General features: G+C 37.3%; 1 protein-coding gene across 1 annotated transcript; it reads right to left on the bottom strand.

The window, feature by feature from the left end:
* LOC140156898 (uncharacterized) lies at positions 1-19,118 on the bottom strand. Its single transcript, XM_072179928.1, has 9 exons — positions 18,873-19,118; positions 13,952-14,113; positions 11,720-11,851; positions 9,878-9,990; positions 8,900-9,001; positions 8,512-8,648; positions 5,713-5,892; positions 4,187-4,223; positions 1-2,194 (listed from the first exon to the last, which is right to left on the bottom strand). The coding sequence occupies exons 4-7, from the start codon at positions 9,975-9,977 to the stop codon at positions 5,737-5,739; spliced, it is 495 nt and encodes a 164-aa protein (XP_072036029.1). The 5' UTR covers positions 9,978-9,990; positions 11,720-11,851; positions 13,952-14,113; positions 18,873-19,118; the 3' UTR covers positions 1-2,194; positions 4,187-4,223; positions 5,713-5,736.
* Positions 19,119-19,749: the final 631 nt, after the last annotated feature.

Genomic DNA, 19,749 nt, shown 5'->3' with positions numbered 1-19,749 from the left:
AATATGGATATCCAATAAATTAAGACCACAAACCGCGATAAACGAAATGAAACGAAATGAAGAGCCACAAACCGCGAAATTTGTATTTGCAACTAGATTGCCCCACAGGGCTACGAAGAACCACAAACCACGAAATATGGATATCCAACAAGCTTAAACTATAAATTAGCTCCCGATAGAGGCCAGTGCTTGATAAGGGAAATTAAAACCACAAACCACGAAAGATCGCAGATAACCGCCGCTTAATAGGCATATCCAACTAGGTTGGCCCGCAGGGCTATAAAGAACCACAAACATTCAAACACGATTATCTTGCCTAGTCGGGGCATTTAGACGCTTCCGTAGTATAGGCTTAAATATATGCGCATTTACCAGTTCCAACTTGGAAGTAAATCGGACTTACTCTCCGTATCTCTCTGGCATTGTCAACATTGGGTGTGTGCTGTTTATATTTACATTTTCTGTACATATTTACGTTGCCTTGAATAATTAAAGTATATTAAAATATATATTGATCATTGTGTACGCCTCAGTCACGCGTGACGAGCAAGTTTTAAATATAAACGACTGATAAAGTTTTGTTTAATTATTTATTGTCATAAATCATGAACAGCAACTTCAAACATCTATTTTTCGTTTTATGGAGCACTTTGTAACCTGATGACTTTCCAAGCTTGGAGCTGCTTGGTTACATTCATAAAAAGAAAAGAAATCTACCAAAAAAACGTTGACACCGTAAAGAAATCAGCAAGTTTAAAAAAAACCACCTCGGCTCACTTTTTGAAACTTGGTCCCATTTTGAATACCAACAGCAAATCAGTGTTTTTATTTTATTTCAACAGAATACAGCGTTTCCAACAAGATTACAAGCCTACTACACTTTTGGAAATGTTTTAAATTTATATAAATATGATGAAGTTTAAATTAATACCTTTTACAAATGGGACCAAGTTTCAAAAAGTGAGCCGAGGTGGGTTTTTTAAACTTGCTGATTTCTTTACGTTGTCAACGTTTTTTGGTAGATAACATACACATGAACTAGTACAATATCTACGTTGGAATGTAATGAAATTAAGTTTAGAAAATAAATTTAATACAGCTTTAACAAAAATCATAACAGAGGATGGATGAAGCAAGCGATTTAAGGGTTATACATAGGCACTATGCAATCCCGCAGGATTTTCCCTTTAATAATAATATCCCTTAAAATTCAAAGTCGGGATACATCAAAAGTGTTGCTATGATGTGGTAATTAACTTTTTGATGGTCCTGGACCATACAGGCTAAAATCTTTAACAAGATTGTGACAGTACGAGTATCCATAGGTTTGTCAAAGGGCTGACACCAATTTCCAGTGTAAATTTGTGTGCCCAACTAGGGCCTATAATAGCCTTTGGGCTAATTCGTTTGATATCTAAGTGCACCCACTGTCAACAGTTTAAACAGTTCTAGATCGAAACATTTTTAAAAAAAAGTGGAAATGTTGAAGATTGAGGAAAAAACAATCCTACGGGCGGACGGACCTTTCAAGTAGGGTCGGTCGGGCATTTTCTTTTTGAGGAGGCTAAAATTGCCCTAAAATTTTACCAAAATCTGAAAAAATAGGAAGATTTTTTTGAAACAAAATTTTCTAAAAATGTTCAGCCAAAATTAACAAATTTTGGCCCCAAAACTAACAAATTTTGGCCCCAAAACGGCCGATTTTACAGGATTTTAGCAAAAGTTAAAAAAAAAAATCAAATTTTGGGTCGGTCGGGTCCGTAGAACAGTTTTTTCGTCGCCTTAAGGGACACATAGCAACGTTTGCACAGCATTTTTGTGGGACGTGATAGCACTACATCGATCAGATGCATCAAATTGCATCCTGATTACGAGGAAAGTCCTTCTGATTTTTTTTTATTTCGCGATATAGGCCACCTAATACAAATTTTATGGCCGGCAAATTATTAAAAATTTACATTTTTGACGTTTAACAGTCCTTGAAGTAAACTTTAATAAGTGTATGTAGCTGTGAGGAAAAGCCGTCCATTTGAAAATTTTAACCGTGCTGAAGCTTTGATTGAGCCTACATTTTTTTCCAAAAAGACAAACATTTTCACGAGGATGTATTTCATAGTCCAGTGCTTCGCATGTTTTGAGAATAGACAATTGCTGGTAATAGAGCAGCAGTCCTGTATGGATCCATACACTCATCCTGTATAAAACAATAAAAGTGATAATTTGAGTTAATTGATATACTGGTACTAGGAGTTATACTGAGCAATAATTTTGAGCCGGGGAGGGGTTAAAATGGGTGGGGAAGATTTTTGGCAAGCCGAAAGGTGGGTCAGAGCGATTTTTGGCACACATTCGTGAGGCACCTTTTAAATAAAACGGTCCAGTCTAAAAGGACTTGCATAGCTTAGTAAAACATTACGGAAACGCTTAAATCCGGGGGAGGGGGGGGCAGTTAAAACACAAATGATCATGGGTATAGGCATGTGCTCCCCCGAAAAGCCCCTGTTTTTGGATCGCGCAGAGCTGAAAGAGCCCTGAATTCAAGTTACCAAAATAGAGCGCTGAAAGACCTTTCAACATGCAAATACACTGACTGACGGACGGACGGACGAACACCCCAACTCACGACTCGTGGTGCTAAGGTCTTTTCCGGGGGTCTTTTGCTTCGGATGACCTATAAAAATGATGCTGCAACTTTTCGATTCGCACTAAATTTCACTCAATGATGTCGTTTTATACAATTGTGGTAATCATACTAGGGTAGGACTACCAATTATCGGACAATGCCAGTTATCGGACGATTACATGGTTGGGACCATGTGGAGTTGTTTCTTCAAGTCAACATGAATTTATATCGCATCAAATGAAAGAACGGATACTTACTGCATTTCAATGGCTGCCTTGCAGCTGGTTCCGTTTATTATTATTTCGCAAATACGAGCGTGAATGGACTGAGTATGCCTCTTTATTATTAAAAACATGTTACTTATGAGGTAGCGTAATTTGGCATGACCAATTTGTGTGGGTCTTAAGCTTTTCATAATTTACTAAAACTGATATATTTTTATTATTATGTTTGTAAAACTGTGTAGTTTCTGCAGCAACATCTGACATGACCGGTTGCTAACAACGCTTCCGGCTGAATGAAGTGTCCGATAATTGGCTTGTAAAATCTGCGCATGCCCAATTACCGGACACCCTCTGGCCTTCATATAAACAGTTGCCAGCCAGCCGGCGCTGTATGTCAATTAACATGTTGCACTATGTTAGGTGTATTTTAGCGAAGTTGAGAACGCAAATAGGGTTTGATGTTAAGTTTAAGTTATATTATAATGTTATGATTAAAATAGTTGATGCGCCTACAATGTATAGGCCTACATTGTACCTTAATGTGGTTTGCGGTGGGGAAAATGCCACCGTGAAGTATCAGACAATGTCCAAATATAACCCAAAATCATGAAGGAATAGACACAAACTTAACTGCATTTGGTTGAGTTGAAAAAATAGATGTGTGCCATTATTTTTGCAGGTGTCCGATAACTGGCTGCGTAGTGTCCGATAACTGGCATAGGCGTCCGATAACTGGCAAGATGCCTCAATGTGGTTTTCAATCCATATATCTATAATGGCTTGTCTCATCAATTCAAATTTGATGTTACATTTAGGGCTGTCTTTGGTCATTACGTGGATGTTCTATAGTTGGGAAAATATTCTTCAGTTTTTTAAATATTGAGCAAATTGCTTAAGTGTCCGATAATTGGTTGTCCTACCCTACAGCTGACAACATTGTCCACTGCATATCACAGAGATGCCCAGTCAGTTTCACTCAAAAAACCTGAAAAGCGCGTGAATGCAGGCCAAAAAGCCCAAAAACAGGCTGAAAATAAATAAAAACGCGGGAATTTGAACTCATAAAAAACCTGAATTCAGGTTAAAAGCTGAAAACTGGCATCTCTGATATCATTATCATACTTTTTATTGCTTTTAATTAATTTCGCTCAAAGTGTGGTCACTAAAACTTGTGGGGACTTTCTTTTTTGATGGTTTAGGTCAATATTAGAAAACACACAAAATTTTAATTGTTAACATTATTCCTAATATTCAATTCACAACAAGAATACAAATACACAAAATGTTTTCCATACATAAGTTCAGACCTTTTTGTTTAATTATTAAAAGAGAAACTTACATTTTCAGGAAGTATTACAATGGACTACCGGTAGTTTCTGAAAAATAAAATTGGTAGACAACGGTCAAATAATGTGGTATTATGAGCCAACACCATGTGCACATGTAGCAAATGTAAAGCAGAAACCAAAATACCACATGTGTCTCTTAGATATTTATATCTAATAATGTGAACCATTACATTAACTATAAGAAATAGGTGCTACCATTTCACAACACGCCGTTGTTGATTCATCAGGCCCCAGAAAAATTCAATTTGGTGAAATGCCTCCTTTTAATTTTAAATCATTGAAAGCAATTGCTTTATAAAATTTTTTTGAATTTTAGAATTAAAACACCCGTCTAAAAATTAAATTGCCCTTTTCTGACCGACTAAAAAATATAAATATAAAATGTTTTTTAATGAAATTTGAATTTTCATTATATTGGGTTAAAATTTGCAAATTTTTCTGTCTAATATATATTTTAAAATCCCTTATAAATCCTTGTTTACCATCGTATTTTGTGGTGAACCTATGCTTTTTTAATATTGGCAAAATATAAAAAAGTAAAAAAAAAGTAAACTGACTGACCGACCGAACCTGCAGTTTGGAGCTTTAAAGGCAATGCAAACTTTTTTAGACCTAACAATAAAAAGGTATAACGTAAATGAATTTCTTCCCAACACACCCATTTCAGTAACAAAATACGTTTTTCAGGAACACACTTTTCAATCATGATGGATTAAGTACGGTAGTTTTTATTAGGTTGACAACAACATGCATGATCAAACACACCCTCAATTTCAATGTTAGGATTATCAAGCTATGAACTGTGAATATATTTCAAGATTTACTATCTACTGTAGATAGCAACACAGCATATTTTAAAGACAACGTGTCGTGTCCTTGGGCAAGGCATTTAATCAAACTTGTTTCTCTCCACCAAGGCGTATTAGTTACGTTTCGTTATTCCGAACGGGTCGTTATATCGAAGGCTCGTTATTCCGAAGGGTCGTTACTCGGAAGGGCCGTTACTCGGAAGGTTCATAACTCCGAAGGGTTATTACTAGTCCGAATTTACATGATTTACAACATATACATCCAGGTTTGTTATTCCGAAGGGCCAATATTCCGGATTTACCTGGGGGATTTACAATTGGTTCGTTACTTCGAAGGATAATTTGTATGACCCTTTGGAGTAACGAGCCTTTCGAGTGTTGACCCTTCGAAATCATCACGAACCTTGTTGCACATTTAGAGCAATGATCCTTCGGAGTAATGAACATTCGGAAATAATGCTCGAATTCGGAATAACGATCTGCTCCCACATGCGCAATGGCGCGTGGCGTACACCCACATAATATCCTTGTAATGTAAAGCGCTTTAATTGAAACAGCGTTATAAAATGGAGGCATTTATTTAATTAAGTTTATTAACTTATAAACAACTAAACATGGGAGAGGAACACATTTTTTAATAAACAAATCCATCAACTTGAAAACGTGATTTAAAATGTAATAAAAAATCATCAGATGATATAGCTAACCTTCTTCATACTCAGGGGTAAAAGTCACGTAAGCTCTAACACCTCGGAAACTGTCAAAATGTCAGCCAGGAACATGATATCTAAATAGTCACCAACGTTCTTAGCCCCATTGCACGGGGTGTTTGTAAGATGATAGACACGACGCTTGTGTGTACTTTCCACGACTACGGCATTCCCGACCTGAAATCAAAAACAGCAGAAATTTCATTTGTATTCTCAACTGATATAAACATTTTTAAGGCATGTCGGAGAGTAGAGCATGGTTGACGTTCAAGTCCAAAAAATAAATTGATTTTCATGGTCTAGATTAGGGGATTAATAATGAAAAGTTTGAAAGAAAAACATGCACTTTCAAAAATTGATTGCGGTTCTTGAGCCGGTTCTTGAGATATGTCGTTTTATGAAGATGTTTCGTTTCGACAATCTTTATATCATAACTCAAGAACCACAAGACGAAAGTGTAACTGTGATATTTGTATATATTCTTTGTCAAACCCGCTTCAAGATAACAATTTTCGCTAGCGGTCATTACTATTCACAGGATAGAATAAGTACACGTATATGGTTTGCTGCTATTCGATTCCGATGAAGGACTTTCAGACGCTGCCATAGTAGGCCTACAGTCTCTACGCTCTACGCTCCTACGCAGGACAACCAATTCTTTAGAAATGCATAGTCGCGCTAAAAGTCGATCGATACATGTTAAAATCAGCACAATTCAGAGATACACCTTTTGCTATGAAATTTATTTTCTCGGTCAAATATAAAGCAATATTTTTTTTTCTTCAGTAATGTCAGTTAAAAACATAGTGCTTGGATATACATTTTTTTAAATCCTGGTGTTAAAATTCAAGCATCATATTTTGTCTTTTAGTGTGATATTTTTATTTTTATAGGCCTTTAGTTCGCCCCCGAGCTTTTTACGGAATTCGTTTTTTAGCGTCTCAAACTAATATAGTTTGCTAAAGAAAGATATTTCCCACCTCTAAAGCACATCGTGTGGGTCTATATATTATAGTTTTGTCAAAATGTCCGTTTTATTTTACCCTTTTCCCTTCATGCTCCGAAAATGTCAAACTCAGTACTTTATCTCGAGAGCAACCAGCAGAAATAATCGATATTTCAATTGTTGTCAACCAGGTCCCTTTTCCATTGAAAACCAGGATTGCCTGACCAGCGATTTGGTAGCCCAAATCCCCAATTCTGGTAAATGAGGTGAATTTTGGAAATTTGCTCCCGTGATAGCCTGCCATTTTTCAATTTATAGGGGCTATGGATTCCATGATTATGAAAACCATTTTGTCTGTCTGTTTGTTTGTTTGTTTGTTTGTTTATTTACCTAGGATGAGGTCCATGGGAAAATCCACTGTCCAACCCTAGAAAAATTCGCGTGTTATTATAGGGGATTTTAATTTTCTGTCCCTCCTATCTCCAGGTGAATTTTGAATGACCCCCCAAAAAAAAATTGCGGGTTGGCATTTTCATTACACCCTTCAGACTTGCGTTCGGTTTTGTGTAGGCCTATTTGTCATAATTTAGGGCTATAGGACCTACTTTCTAAATGTATAGCTATAGCCGTGCTATATAAATATTATTAGGTACCGGTATGTAATATTATGTAGGCCTATGGGGGTGGGGTGCGTACTCAACACATTTTAACCATGACTTACAATGCAAGGCTCATTGTTGCCATAAATGATTTTTCCTTTAGGTCAGTATAATAGGTTGTTATAAACTTCCATGTTTAACCTTGTATTGTTTTGGCTGCTTCATTATGACTTTCGGTGGGTTTAAGCAATTTCAAACAAACACAAACAAAAGGCACTATACCCAGTCACCTTCATGACAATTGAAACACTAGGTAATTTCTTTGCTATATTGAAGTTCTGGCAACACTGTAGCCAGGCCGGGCACCCAGAGATATCGATCCACAATGCTAGTATTAGCCTAAGATTTCACGCGTGGATTTGAAAATTTTTCAGCTGGTAGTCAAAAATTATGGAATCAAAACGGAAATTCTGACAAAACTATGATATATCGCTCACGGTGATGTGCGTTAGAAAGTTGGGGAAAATCCTTCTTTAGCGAACTATATTACTTTGAAAAGCTAAAAGGTTGATCCAAAAAAGGCTCGCGGGCAGAGTTGAAGCCTATCAAAATCGAAAATCTTACACTAAATGACTGAATTTCACGCCTAAGTTTAACACTAGGATTTGAAAAAAAATACAGTATCAAGCATTACAGTTTTTCCTGACATTTACTGAAAAAATTTAAATTGCTTTTCATTTGGCCGAGAAAATTAATTTTACATTGAAAAGGTGTAACTCAAAATGTTGCTCATTTCAACACCAAATTCGATCGTTTGTATTGCCTCATTAAATGACTGAGTGAGCTTTGCATAACAAAAGAATTGGTTGTCCTGCGTAGAGACTGTAGTATAGCAACAGTAAACACAATATAATTATTTTACAGCCAGTGACTGTAGACCATTGATTTTATGCAAATGCTGTTATGTAATCAAGTGTGTGATATCGTTTTTACATGATTGTGTTGTTTGAAGTCAAAGGTACAATGTTTATGTGATCATAGCCAAATGCCATAGAAATAATCCATGGGGTCACAAGTCAACTTTCATTACATACTGACCGACCCTCGTAAGTATTGGTGTCACGCTGGAGCATGTTTTCGTCAGAGTATGGCTGAATGGATTAGGCCTATTACCCCTTTTAGATAAATCGTTGGTAAAATATGACAAAGTGTTTATGAGACAAGCAGCGTAAGGCAATATTTTAAACTTACATCTAAGTGATAAATCTTTCGTGGGAATTCCATAGTAAGTATCCAGGAAGTGGTTGGAGAAGTAATAGGTATGTGCAACCTGCCAACGAAGCCACCATACCACTCCTTGTAGATGGTCGAATTCAACCCCATAACAGCTAAAATGGATGTAATAAGAAGAAACAACTTTTGAGCATATTTGTTTATTTTCACTTTTGGCAACTATTGGGACCCTTAAAAAGGGTGGCGGCGTGACATTTTTCTTGATGAAATGATATTGATATTTCAAAATTGAAGATGCAAATTTACACCCTTTATATTGGTCTTGTTTTAAAGCTTATATAGTTTAATATATAATTCCTTCTTTTGAATTTGACACCAACTCCAGGATTTTCAACGTTATACTTACGGCACCCCATTTCATCGGACGAATCCATACAGTCAAATATCCCATCGCATTCAAAAAAACAGTTTTCACCTGTCGGGCACATTAGCCCTTCTGGACAACCAACTGAAATAATTGGAAAAATATAATACAGTAATATCTACTCTTGTTCGAATTAGTGTTCGAATTAAAGACCCATTCAGTGATCCCAGCGCAAGTGTAAAAAAATTAAAACTGTTTATAAATTGCTTAAAAGTGAAGGATAAGTCATTCAAATTGTCATTTGGTAGTTTTGAAATGACAAATTTGGCAAAAAAACAAAGATAACAGCAGTACTGACGAAGTTGAAGCCCCATTCAAATACACTATAGCCAATTTAGATACTGTCAGTATCTAAATTACAGATTCGTGTAAAATGTCTTAAATACACGGCTTTCGGCTGAACCACTCGCAGGCTATGTTAGCACATGTATAATGACAAAGGTACCAACATCTTTTGCAATATATCTTTTTAATTTTGATGATTTTTACAATCGTCCGGATGAGCAAAGCACTGAATGGGCCTTTAAGAGAATCGTTGGTTTATTATAAACAACATCAAGAAGCCACTATGGCCACAGGCTGAATTGAATGACATATATAAAAAGATAAAAATATACGCATTCTGATGGGAGTAAGAAGTCCATGCACTTCACATTTCCTAGACAAATTATTCTGGATTCATTTTCAATCAAATTTAAATTAAACTTCTAAATCATTTTTTTCATTTTTTACCATTTTTGATAAATAAGTTAGGGCCCAATTTCTTTCTTAAATCGACGGGTTTTTTTTATATAATTTTACTTTATTCCTAATGTTTCTACAAAAATAAAAGTTTGAAAAAACTTAACCAAATTTTTTTTTAAAAATGTACATTTAAGCACGCAATTCTTACTTGCTCTTTTTACGCTATTTGCTTTTTTACTGTTTTGATCACCTTTTCATTTGATTTATTGTACTTACTTAAAATGCGGACCTTATCCGCTTCATCTACAATAACCATGGTAGTACCATCTTCTGATATCGACACTGTGCAAACCAGAAGTGTGTCATTAACATCCATGGTTGGAATAAACCTAAAACGATAAGAGACCAGATGTTCAAATTCAGAATGATTTGACGTGATTCAATTTATTTAAGATGACAGTATTTTTGTAGGACCTGAGAGCATATGGCTGGCCGCAACCGCCACAACGTGTATAGCTGGCCGCAACCGCCACATCGTGGAGCTGCTACGTGTAGCTTACTTTTCGCTTCGCGGAGCTAAATTGACCAATCATGTTAGATCTTTTCATTACGCGGATCAGTGGATGCATCCTCGTTCCAGAGAGAGAAAACTCTTGCCAAAATTAATGTTTACTATGGGGATTTTAAATGAATCCAATGTAAATAAACCACGACCAGTTGTTGCAAGAGGGTGCAATGAGGGGCCTCTGTTTTTGGGACACCCTGTAGGCCTACATGATACCTGGTCGCGGATTATTTCACCGTAGTTCACATTTGAATAGGGAGCCTGTTTAGGCAATTATATACCTATTAATATTGATCGGAGATTATACCGTATTCACTAGTAATAGTATATCGTGTGTTTGCGCTTTATTCCGTAATCAATAAGTATGTTAAACAGGCGCATTTCTTGCAGAGCTACTCGTAGCACAGTGGTAAAGCGTCTGACTGCATACATAGGTTGTTGGTTCGAACCCCGATCAATCCTTTGGTAGAATTTTAAATCTAATGTATTTAATTTCTTTTTGTTAAGTAAGAAGAAATTAATCGCAATGTGGTGGAACCAAGCCTATAATACATGTAACAATATACATGTACATTATGCATTATATAAGTTTCTCCTATTCAAATGTTAACTACGGAAAAAATATTGCCCCCGGACATCGTGCCTTAAACGGGGGGGGTTATACTGGGTACTAGGATGTACCACTAAGTTTATACAAATTTTCCCCAAACAAATTTCGAAACATTAAGCTACTGTGATCCAAAATTAATTATGACGTAGTCCGAAAATATTGATACAATTGTGAAAATTGACCCATCCATACAACAATTGCCCGAGTGGGGTCACTGAGTCCCCGGACGCCTATATTAATTTACTAGTCAACATTTGCATAGGAACCGCATAGTCGGAGGCAAGGTTCATTATTGATTGGAGATTATATACGTATTTATTAGTAATAGACAAGTAATATATATATATCGTGTGTTTGCGATTTATTCCGTAATCAATAAGTATGATAAACAAACGCATTTCTGGCAGAAGCACTCACAGCGTAGTGGTATTCGATCTCGACTGTTAATCAAAAGGTTGTGGGTTCGAACCCTGGTAGAATTTTAATTGGAATAAATTTGTTTTTCTTTTGTTAAGTAAGAGGTAATAATTATGGCAATAAATCCGCCGTATAAAACTGAACACAGCTCAATCCAGCCTCATATAGGCCTATATCATGTAAATGTATTATGTGATGCAAATGTTGACTAGGAAAAAAAATATCGCTCCCCGGACTGAGTCTAATGCCACAAACAAATTAGGGTATCATATAGCATCGACAAAAATATAGGTAGGTCGGGAATTTCTTTTCTTTTCTTTTTTTTTTTACTTTTAAAGCTGTAAATTGTAAATTTGTTCTTCCTATTTTGATTAAATAATAATTATAATAATAATTTTTTTTTGCAAAAAAAAATATAAAAAAAAGCTCTAGGGTCGGGCCTAATTTTAGGGTCAGTCGGGTTACGCCAATCAAACCATTTTTTTGTGGCCTAATTGCCCAAAATGCGACGATCATTTGTACTTACGTGAATGTGGATTCGTAGACAAAAATCCCTGTTTCTTGCTCAATCTTGTATTCTGTCACAGTGCCACCCGCTTCAGTTGCATTTGTACCATTCAGTGTCCATCGAAGTTGAAGTAAATCACCATTGGCTTCCCTGTATAAGTCGGACATTCAAATATCAGTAGGCCCTGTTACAGTTATAGCCCTTAATTTAAGGGATGTGTCATGTTTGTTTTATGAAGAGGGTGCCATCAAAAAATCAAGGAATACCACTTTAAAAACAGAGATGAAGACAAATAGTATTAACTTCACTGGACTATTTGTTTTAGGAATTGTTAGCCGGCCCATTTGGTTGGTATTGACTTGCTTTCAAAAGTAGCCCTATACGCGGTTGGGGGGGCGTAGGGCCTACCTTTTCTCAGGGTCACGGTGCCTTGAATTCGGAGGGAACTGTTGAGTAAACCGAAGTAGGCCTATATTAAGGTTAGCCGAAAGGTTTTTCATGCGCTTGATTTCAGAGGGGCGTAAGTTCATAACAGAAACAGCCATGCAGAAAATGAACAAGCGTACCGGGAGGTAAGCCTACTTTAATAATTATAATAGAATATCGATCCACGGTCAAGACATGAAACTTGGCTCAGCTCGTGCCCGGAGCTCGATATGGGGGGGGGGGGGAAAAGCCGTTTTCGGCAATTTTCATGAGGATTTTATAAATTTTAAAATTGATTGGGGGCACTTCCTCTGGCCCCTATGCCCGCCCCATGAAGATACGACACCGTCTAGAAAATGTGTTGATATTAAATTTATAGAGCCTTGATATCTTTGATGAAATAAATAAATAACATCAACAACAACATCATGAAGCAATTATTTTTAAATTGAATTTGGGAATATTCAACAAGACAGACTTAGCAGGCCTACAAATTTCTGAATTATATAAAGTGAAAAACAATCAATCACTGTAGTCAGCGATTCAAACAAATATAGGCCTACAAAAAATATAAAAGAAAGGAGCAAGAAAGAATAAAGAAATAGTGAATAAAAAAGAAAGAAAGAAAGAAAGAAAAAAAGAAATGAAAAAAGAAAAGGAGAAAGAAAAGAGGGAAGAACAGAAGTAAAAATGAGAAAAGAGGGAAAAAACCCGAAATTTTAGCCGCACGGGGACTCGAACCCACAAAAATAAATCATAATAGATTCAAAGTCCAACGCTCTATCCGCTCGGCCACACATCAGCTTACGCAATTGATTGTCCTCGAAGGGGATATATAATTATAATTTGACGCAATGACTTGAGGCGTCCGCATAATGGCTCTTACTCTCTAAATTCCTAAGATTTAAAAATAAGTCTAAGAGACTTGTTAGAATGACAAAACCTTTCAGAGACTTAAAATTCAAATCTTTATTAGAGTAAAATTTAAATCCATTAGATTTGAATTTTAAGTCTTTTCAAGGTTTTGTCCTTCTAATAAGTCCCTGGAATTTAGAGAGTAGAATAAACACGCATGTCGGCGCTGAAATTTTGGACGAACCCGATGGAGAAAAACCTCGTTTTTTGCAAAACTAGCTTCAATTTGGAGTGAAAATCAAATGGAATAGCAATTGGCAGAATGTTGAGAAATAATGTAGGTATTCAATTGTCTAAATTAACGTCCCGTAATCAAGATATCGATAATTTCACAAACCAGCTTTTTCTCAAGCAAATTCTCCAAAATTTTCCCCCCAAACGGGCTTTTAAAATTTAATCGGTACTGTATTTGGTTCTTCCCCATGGCAACATTATTTCTTTGATCGATTTGTAGTACAATACGAAAAAGAAGAAAACAATCACTCGGCGTGGATTTATACGGGGCGCACATTTGAAAAAAACGTCATGGAAGGTGTTTTTTGTCTTGTGAACATGGTGCGTAAAAATGCTTTAAACTAAGGATTTTCAAACTTATTCTAAAAATTTGTATATAACACACACAAAAATGTTAAGCTACATCCAATGCACCAACATTTCACTCGCTGCGATATTTGATTACTGAGAAAACTCTGTTTTAGAGAACAACTTTATACGTCTTTTATACGTTTTTTATACGTTTCTTCGTGTAACCTTAAAGCCACAATCATCGATGAACTGAGTACGAAAATGTGGAAAATCAGTGGAACTGCAACTAAAAAATTGGGATAGCCTATAGCACCTATAATAGGGGACGACCGGACGAAATGTGAGTGACAATTCCTCCCCCCGATAGACCCTTCCCTTGCTTACAAGACACGGTCAGTGCCACATCGAAAGGAAACCTCTCTTCCCGGGGCAAGTAGCGCGTCAGGTGGGCCTCGAATATCCTTGTAGAAATCATCCGGTTCTTCGCCATCTTCCTTCCAAAACTGAGAAAAACATAATCGTACTTGTTGTCACCACGCCCCAGAACTGAAAAAAAAGTAAAGAATTAAGTTTGGTTTATTTCAATTTTTTTATTTAAATAATAGGCCCTACAGTTGCTTAAAAAGGCTGGACAAATGTGCATCGTAAAAATTGGGCCTATCAAGCCCCTATACACGCGTAATTATTTAGATCGTGCAGTTATAGCCTGCAAACACATGGTGGGTAAGAACAAAGTGCAATATGACAGGCCGAATATTTTTGTTAGAAAAAGTATTTGAATTAAAAGCAAAAAGGTCAAATCTTGGGGTTGTCAGTTTTTTGGCCAAAATCAAAAATGCTCCGTTTTTCAATGAAAATGGTCTCAAATTGCTTGTCGTGTAAATAACGTAAACACATGTAGGCCTAAGGAATAGTTGTAACCCGTGTAGGATGTTTCGTTACCTAGGATACATCACAAAATAGGTTTTGGTACATAGACTGTAATGGGGTTGACCTTTATTGCCCAATTTTCAGGGCCGGATTTACCATTGGGTCAGATTGGCCTGGCCCCAATGCCCCCAACATTTGGGGGACCCCAAAATTGCCCATGTGCATGTTTTAATATTCCAAAAATTTCCACGCTTCGTGCGCACTAGCCCATTATATATCAAAATTCACCTTCATCTTGGGCTAAATTCGCGCGAGTCGCGCAAACATCATAGTGATATCGGAACACTAATAGGCTTGTCACTCTCCAAACCGAAATTTGGCCACTTTACTGCACATGCCTTTCTCACGGTGAGTTGGGGCCTCCAAATTCTGACCTGGCACAGCCCCCCCCCAAAAAAAAAGGTAAATCTGGCCCTGCCAATTTTGTCAATAACGAAGCACATAAGACAGTGCACACGATTCCTTCTTTGACTTGTTTTTACATAGACTGGCCCCCAGTCTCGGTTCGGTTCCATCTCTGGATAATGTAACAATAAATAATTACGTAATGCCCTATGAAAAAAAATGCCAACTCCCCTCCCCCTTATTTTCTTCAATGCCAAAAACCCATTCCTCTTCATCCACAAATCGACGCCACTAATTACACCCACCACAGTCAACCATGCAGCAATATAGAAATATACTCGTAGGCCCCTATTATAAGTGAACGCGAAAGTCCATTGAGCGCTGATTCGGTTCGGTTCCATCTCTGGATAATGTAACAATAAATAATTACGTAATGCCCTATGAAAAAAAATGCCAACTCCCCTCCCCCCTTATTTTCTTCTTTGCCAAAAACCCACTCCTCTTCATCCACAAATCGACGCCACTAATTACACCCACCACAGTCAACCATGCAGCAATATAGAAATATACTCGTAGGCCCCTATTATAAGTGAACGCGAAAGTCCATTGAGCGCTGATTCGGTTCGGTTCCATCTCTGGATAATGTAACAATAAATAATTACGTAATGCCCTATGAAAAAAAATGCCAACTCCCCCTCCCCCTTATTTTCTTCAATGCCAAAACCCATTCCTCTTCATCCACAAATCGACGCCACTAATTACACCCACCACAGTCAACCATGCAGCAATATAGAAATATACTCGTAGGCCCCTATTATAAGTGAACGCGAAAGTCCATTGAGCGCTGATTCGGTTCGGTTCCATCTCTGGATAATGTAACAATAAATAATTACGTAATGCCCTATGAAAAAAAATGCCAACTCCCCCCCCCCCCTTATTTTCTTCAATGCCAAAAACCCATTCCTCTTCATCCACAAATCGACGCCACTAATTACACCCACCACAGTCAACCATGCAGCAATATAGAAATATACTCGTAGGCCCCTATTATAAGTGAACGCGAAAGTCCATTGAGCGCTGATTCCGAGACTGGTCCAATCTGTTAGAGATCTCACTTCCAAATATTCGTTCAACGAAGCACGGTTGGGTTGATTTTTAATGCTATGTAATCTACATTACCAGTCGTTCTCCACGGACCCGAGGGAGGGTCTAGTTTTTACACAAAGAGCAATAATTTGAGTGTGTTGCTTATCTTCGAGTTACGAGTCTCGAGTCAAATTTTCGAGTCTCGAGTCTCATATTTCGAGTTTCCGAGTTTTATATTTCGAGTTTCGAGTCATATTTCGAGTTTCGAGTCTCATATTTCGAGTTTCGAGTTAAAGTTTCCGAGTTTCGAGTCTTATATTTCGAGTTTCGAGTCTCATATTTCGAGTTTCGAGTCTCATATTTCGAGTTTCGAGAAATAATATGAGTGGGGTTTGAATGTCATATGTAGGTCAGAAAAGGCAAGTTTTCTTTAAAATGACGAGACTCGAAATTTGGTCTAAATTTCGAGTCTCGATTCTAACTCCACGTAGGCCTATATTGTTATTCTGAATTAGATCAATAATTGTTGCTACAATATCGCCCAATCTTGGCAATTTACCCTATTTTGTTCTAGTTTTAGGCAAAGAGCATGAAGTAATGTGGTTGGCATTTGGAATCTGAGAGAGACCAGGCCTATTTAATTTTATTATTATTATCATCATCATTTAAACCGTTTCATTTGAGTCCGTTTGAATTTGAATTTCATTATCGTAAAATGCACGTTTTTGTGAATATGTGTGTTAATATGTGAATATGTTTTGTGATTGCTTGTTTTGTTTGTTTAAATACTTTTTTGTATTACTGGAAACTCGATATTAAAAAAAAAATGTAAATGTAGACATTTATATAGCGCTTTATGCCGTAAACAGCCTCTAAGCGCTTTACATTTATTCCGCCGTCATTAGAATATGTCGGAACCACGTTTGCAGCCTACAAGTGGCGCAGGGTCCATCAGTACAACGACTGTGACTACCCCTAACAGCTTCCCATTGCACCTGGGTGGGGTGAGGCAAGCGAGGCAAAGCGCCTTGCCCAAGGGCGCAACACGGTGGTGGGACGGGGAATCGAACCCACGCACGTCGAGCAAGCTCTCAGATTATGAGTCCAAGGCCGTAACCACTGAGCCACCGTGCCCTCGGTATTATAAAGTCAAAACTTGAAAATTTGACACTCGATACTCGAAATTTGAGACTCGAAACTCGATATTATAAACTGGAAACTCGAAATTTGACACTCGATACTCGAAATATAAGACTCGAAACTCGAAATACGAGGCTCAAAACTCGAAATATGAGACTCGAAATATAAGACTCGAAACTCGAAAATGTAACTCGAAACTCGAAATATAAGACTCGAAACTCGAAAAATTTAACTCGAAATATGAGACTCGAAACTCGAAATATAAGACTCGAAACTCGAGACTCAAAATTTGACTCGAGACTCGAAACTCGAAGATAAGCAACACACGCAATTTGAGACCATTTGCGTTGAAATCGGAGCATTTTAAACTTTTCGCCCCTTCGAAGGAAAGTGTATAGATAATTATTCAATTTTGCCATACATAAACTCATCAGACTCTGATTAAATGGGGATGGAACTAGTGGCAGTTCCAATAACCGAAACTCCCGACTAGACTTGCTTGCCAGTACTATATACGCCGTACCTATGTATCCGGAGAACGGCGGTATACATGTATACCTACCTATGTATATTAAGGACTGGCTTATGCCATTTTGGATGTCAATGGGAAATACACACTTAACGATTTGCGCCGGTTAGAAACTTGAAAAAAAATCTTTAAAATTTTATCAATGTATATAAAAGTGGTACCAACCTTATTGTGCTTGCTAATTTAAGACTCGGTTGAAACAAAATTAAGGATCGAATGCATTTTAGTGTCCAAAAAGGCAAAATTATCGTCAAAGTTCTGCCGAAATCGGCACCCTTGTGAAGGGTTCAGAATTCGAATCGGGAACAGTTGTAGTAACTACAAATTTCGAACGTTTGAGGACTTGTTCTCAAGTTGTAGAAGGTGCCATAGGGTGGCTAGAGTGTTAATTATTTTCATTATAAATGTCGCAAAATATTAATATTGACAATAATTAATAACCTGTTTCACCTCTCCATATATTCATACATTGCTCACCTGTGTTTTCATATCATATTTTGTGGTGAAAAATGATTACAAATGTGTAATTTGCAATCATTTTTGGAGCAACGATTTCTTGGAACCGACGGCTAAGTGTGTATGTGAATGCACATTAAACACATACAAACACATACACAGCACCTGTTGGAACTCCCGGTCGGAGCCAGGAGTTTCAATTATTGGAACTGAATCGGGAACGAAAATATCTGATCTTTGCGATCAAAAACACAAAATTACAACTTTAAACATACTATTGGCAAAAGACATTATTACCAAACAATATAGAATAGAAAATTTGACATCATTTTCTCAAAATATTGAAGAAATTTGCTCACTAGACATCAAAAAAGTACGCAATCCAATTCCCGTTCAAACGCGTGAGAAACTGAAAGTGCATAATCCCGACTAGCTCCGACCGGGAGTTCCAACATGTGCAGGGGGTGTGTTTGTATGTGTTTAACGTGCATTCACACACACACACTTATAATAGCCGTCAATTGGTATGAAGAAATCGTCGCGACAAAATGTTTGCAAATTACACATTTGTAATAATTTTTCATCACAAAATATGATATGATGTATGAATATATGGAGAGGTCAAACAGGTTGTTAATTTTTGTCACATTTAATGTTTTGCGACATTTATAATGAAAACAATTAACACTGAAGACACCCTATATAACCTACTACAACTGGAGAACAAGTTCTCAAACGTTCGAAATTTGTAGTTACTACAACTGAGTGGCGACTTTTTAATTTGGCTGTGTTTATTATACGTCTATATATTTTCCATACCTTGTAACGGAAGACCTATTGCAAGGATCACCAGAAGATACTGCAGCGATTGGAAGCCCATCTTGTATCCCAATTGAGCCACGAAATACCCAAAAGAAATAGGTGCTATCTTTATTTGGTATCTATTGCACTACATACTATAAATGGGCGACTCTCTGTCCTCGATCTAGTCCGGGCTTCTCTATCTTCTTTCCAGTTCAAATGCAGACTTCTTAAAATGAAGATTTCACACTGCAGAGTGGAGCGTGCGCAGCCGCCAATAAGACTCGGGCAAGAAATCACAGGTGCAAAATCTAATTTCTTTGTTAATATCTCACTGCAACAGAGGCCCTGCATGATTTTATCGATTGGCTCCAAAAGATTTGAACCGGTGTCCTTCACCCTAATCATGGCGATGGCACAGTGCAGTCCATTCAATCAAATGTTGTCATCAATTGATCGGAGTGCATTTTGTTATGTGTGTGAGACGAACTGTCGCGGTATGATGCTTTTGTTGAATGCATTTGAGTAGTCCGCTATATTTACGGTATGATACATCATACGCACCTCTATTCGAGCCTTTCATCACTCTATAATAAATCGCATGATTGATTGCATCTCACAACTGCTCCGTAAGGCTGCGATCACATAGAAGTATACTGTATACGATATACGGTATTCGCTATACGATACGCTCATTCGATCAGGCTGAGTTCACATAGGGGTATACTATATAAACTCAGCCTGATCGAATGAGCGTATTTTCGTATAGCGAATAGTTCCCTCATGTGACCCGGTACTATGAAATTACCTTGCTCGATTCAAGCTATACGCGTGCACCTGCAAAACGTGCACCGTATACCCGAATAGTATACTTCCATGTGATCGCAGCCTAAGA

This window comes from Amphiura filiformis, chromosome 7 (genome assembly GCF_039555335.1).
Source record: "Amphiura filiformis chromosome 7, Afil_fr2py, whole genome shotgun sequence".
NCBI classification, from domain to species: Eukaryota; Metazoa; Echinodermata; class Ophiuroidea; order Amphilepidida; family Amphiuridae; genus Amphiura; species Amphiura filiformis.
Note: the sequence above shows the minus strand (reverse complement) of the source record. Positions and strands in the feature narration are given on the sequence as shown.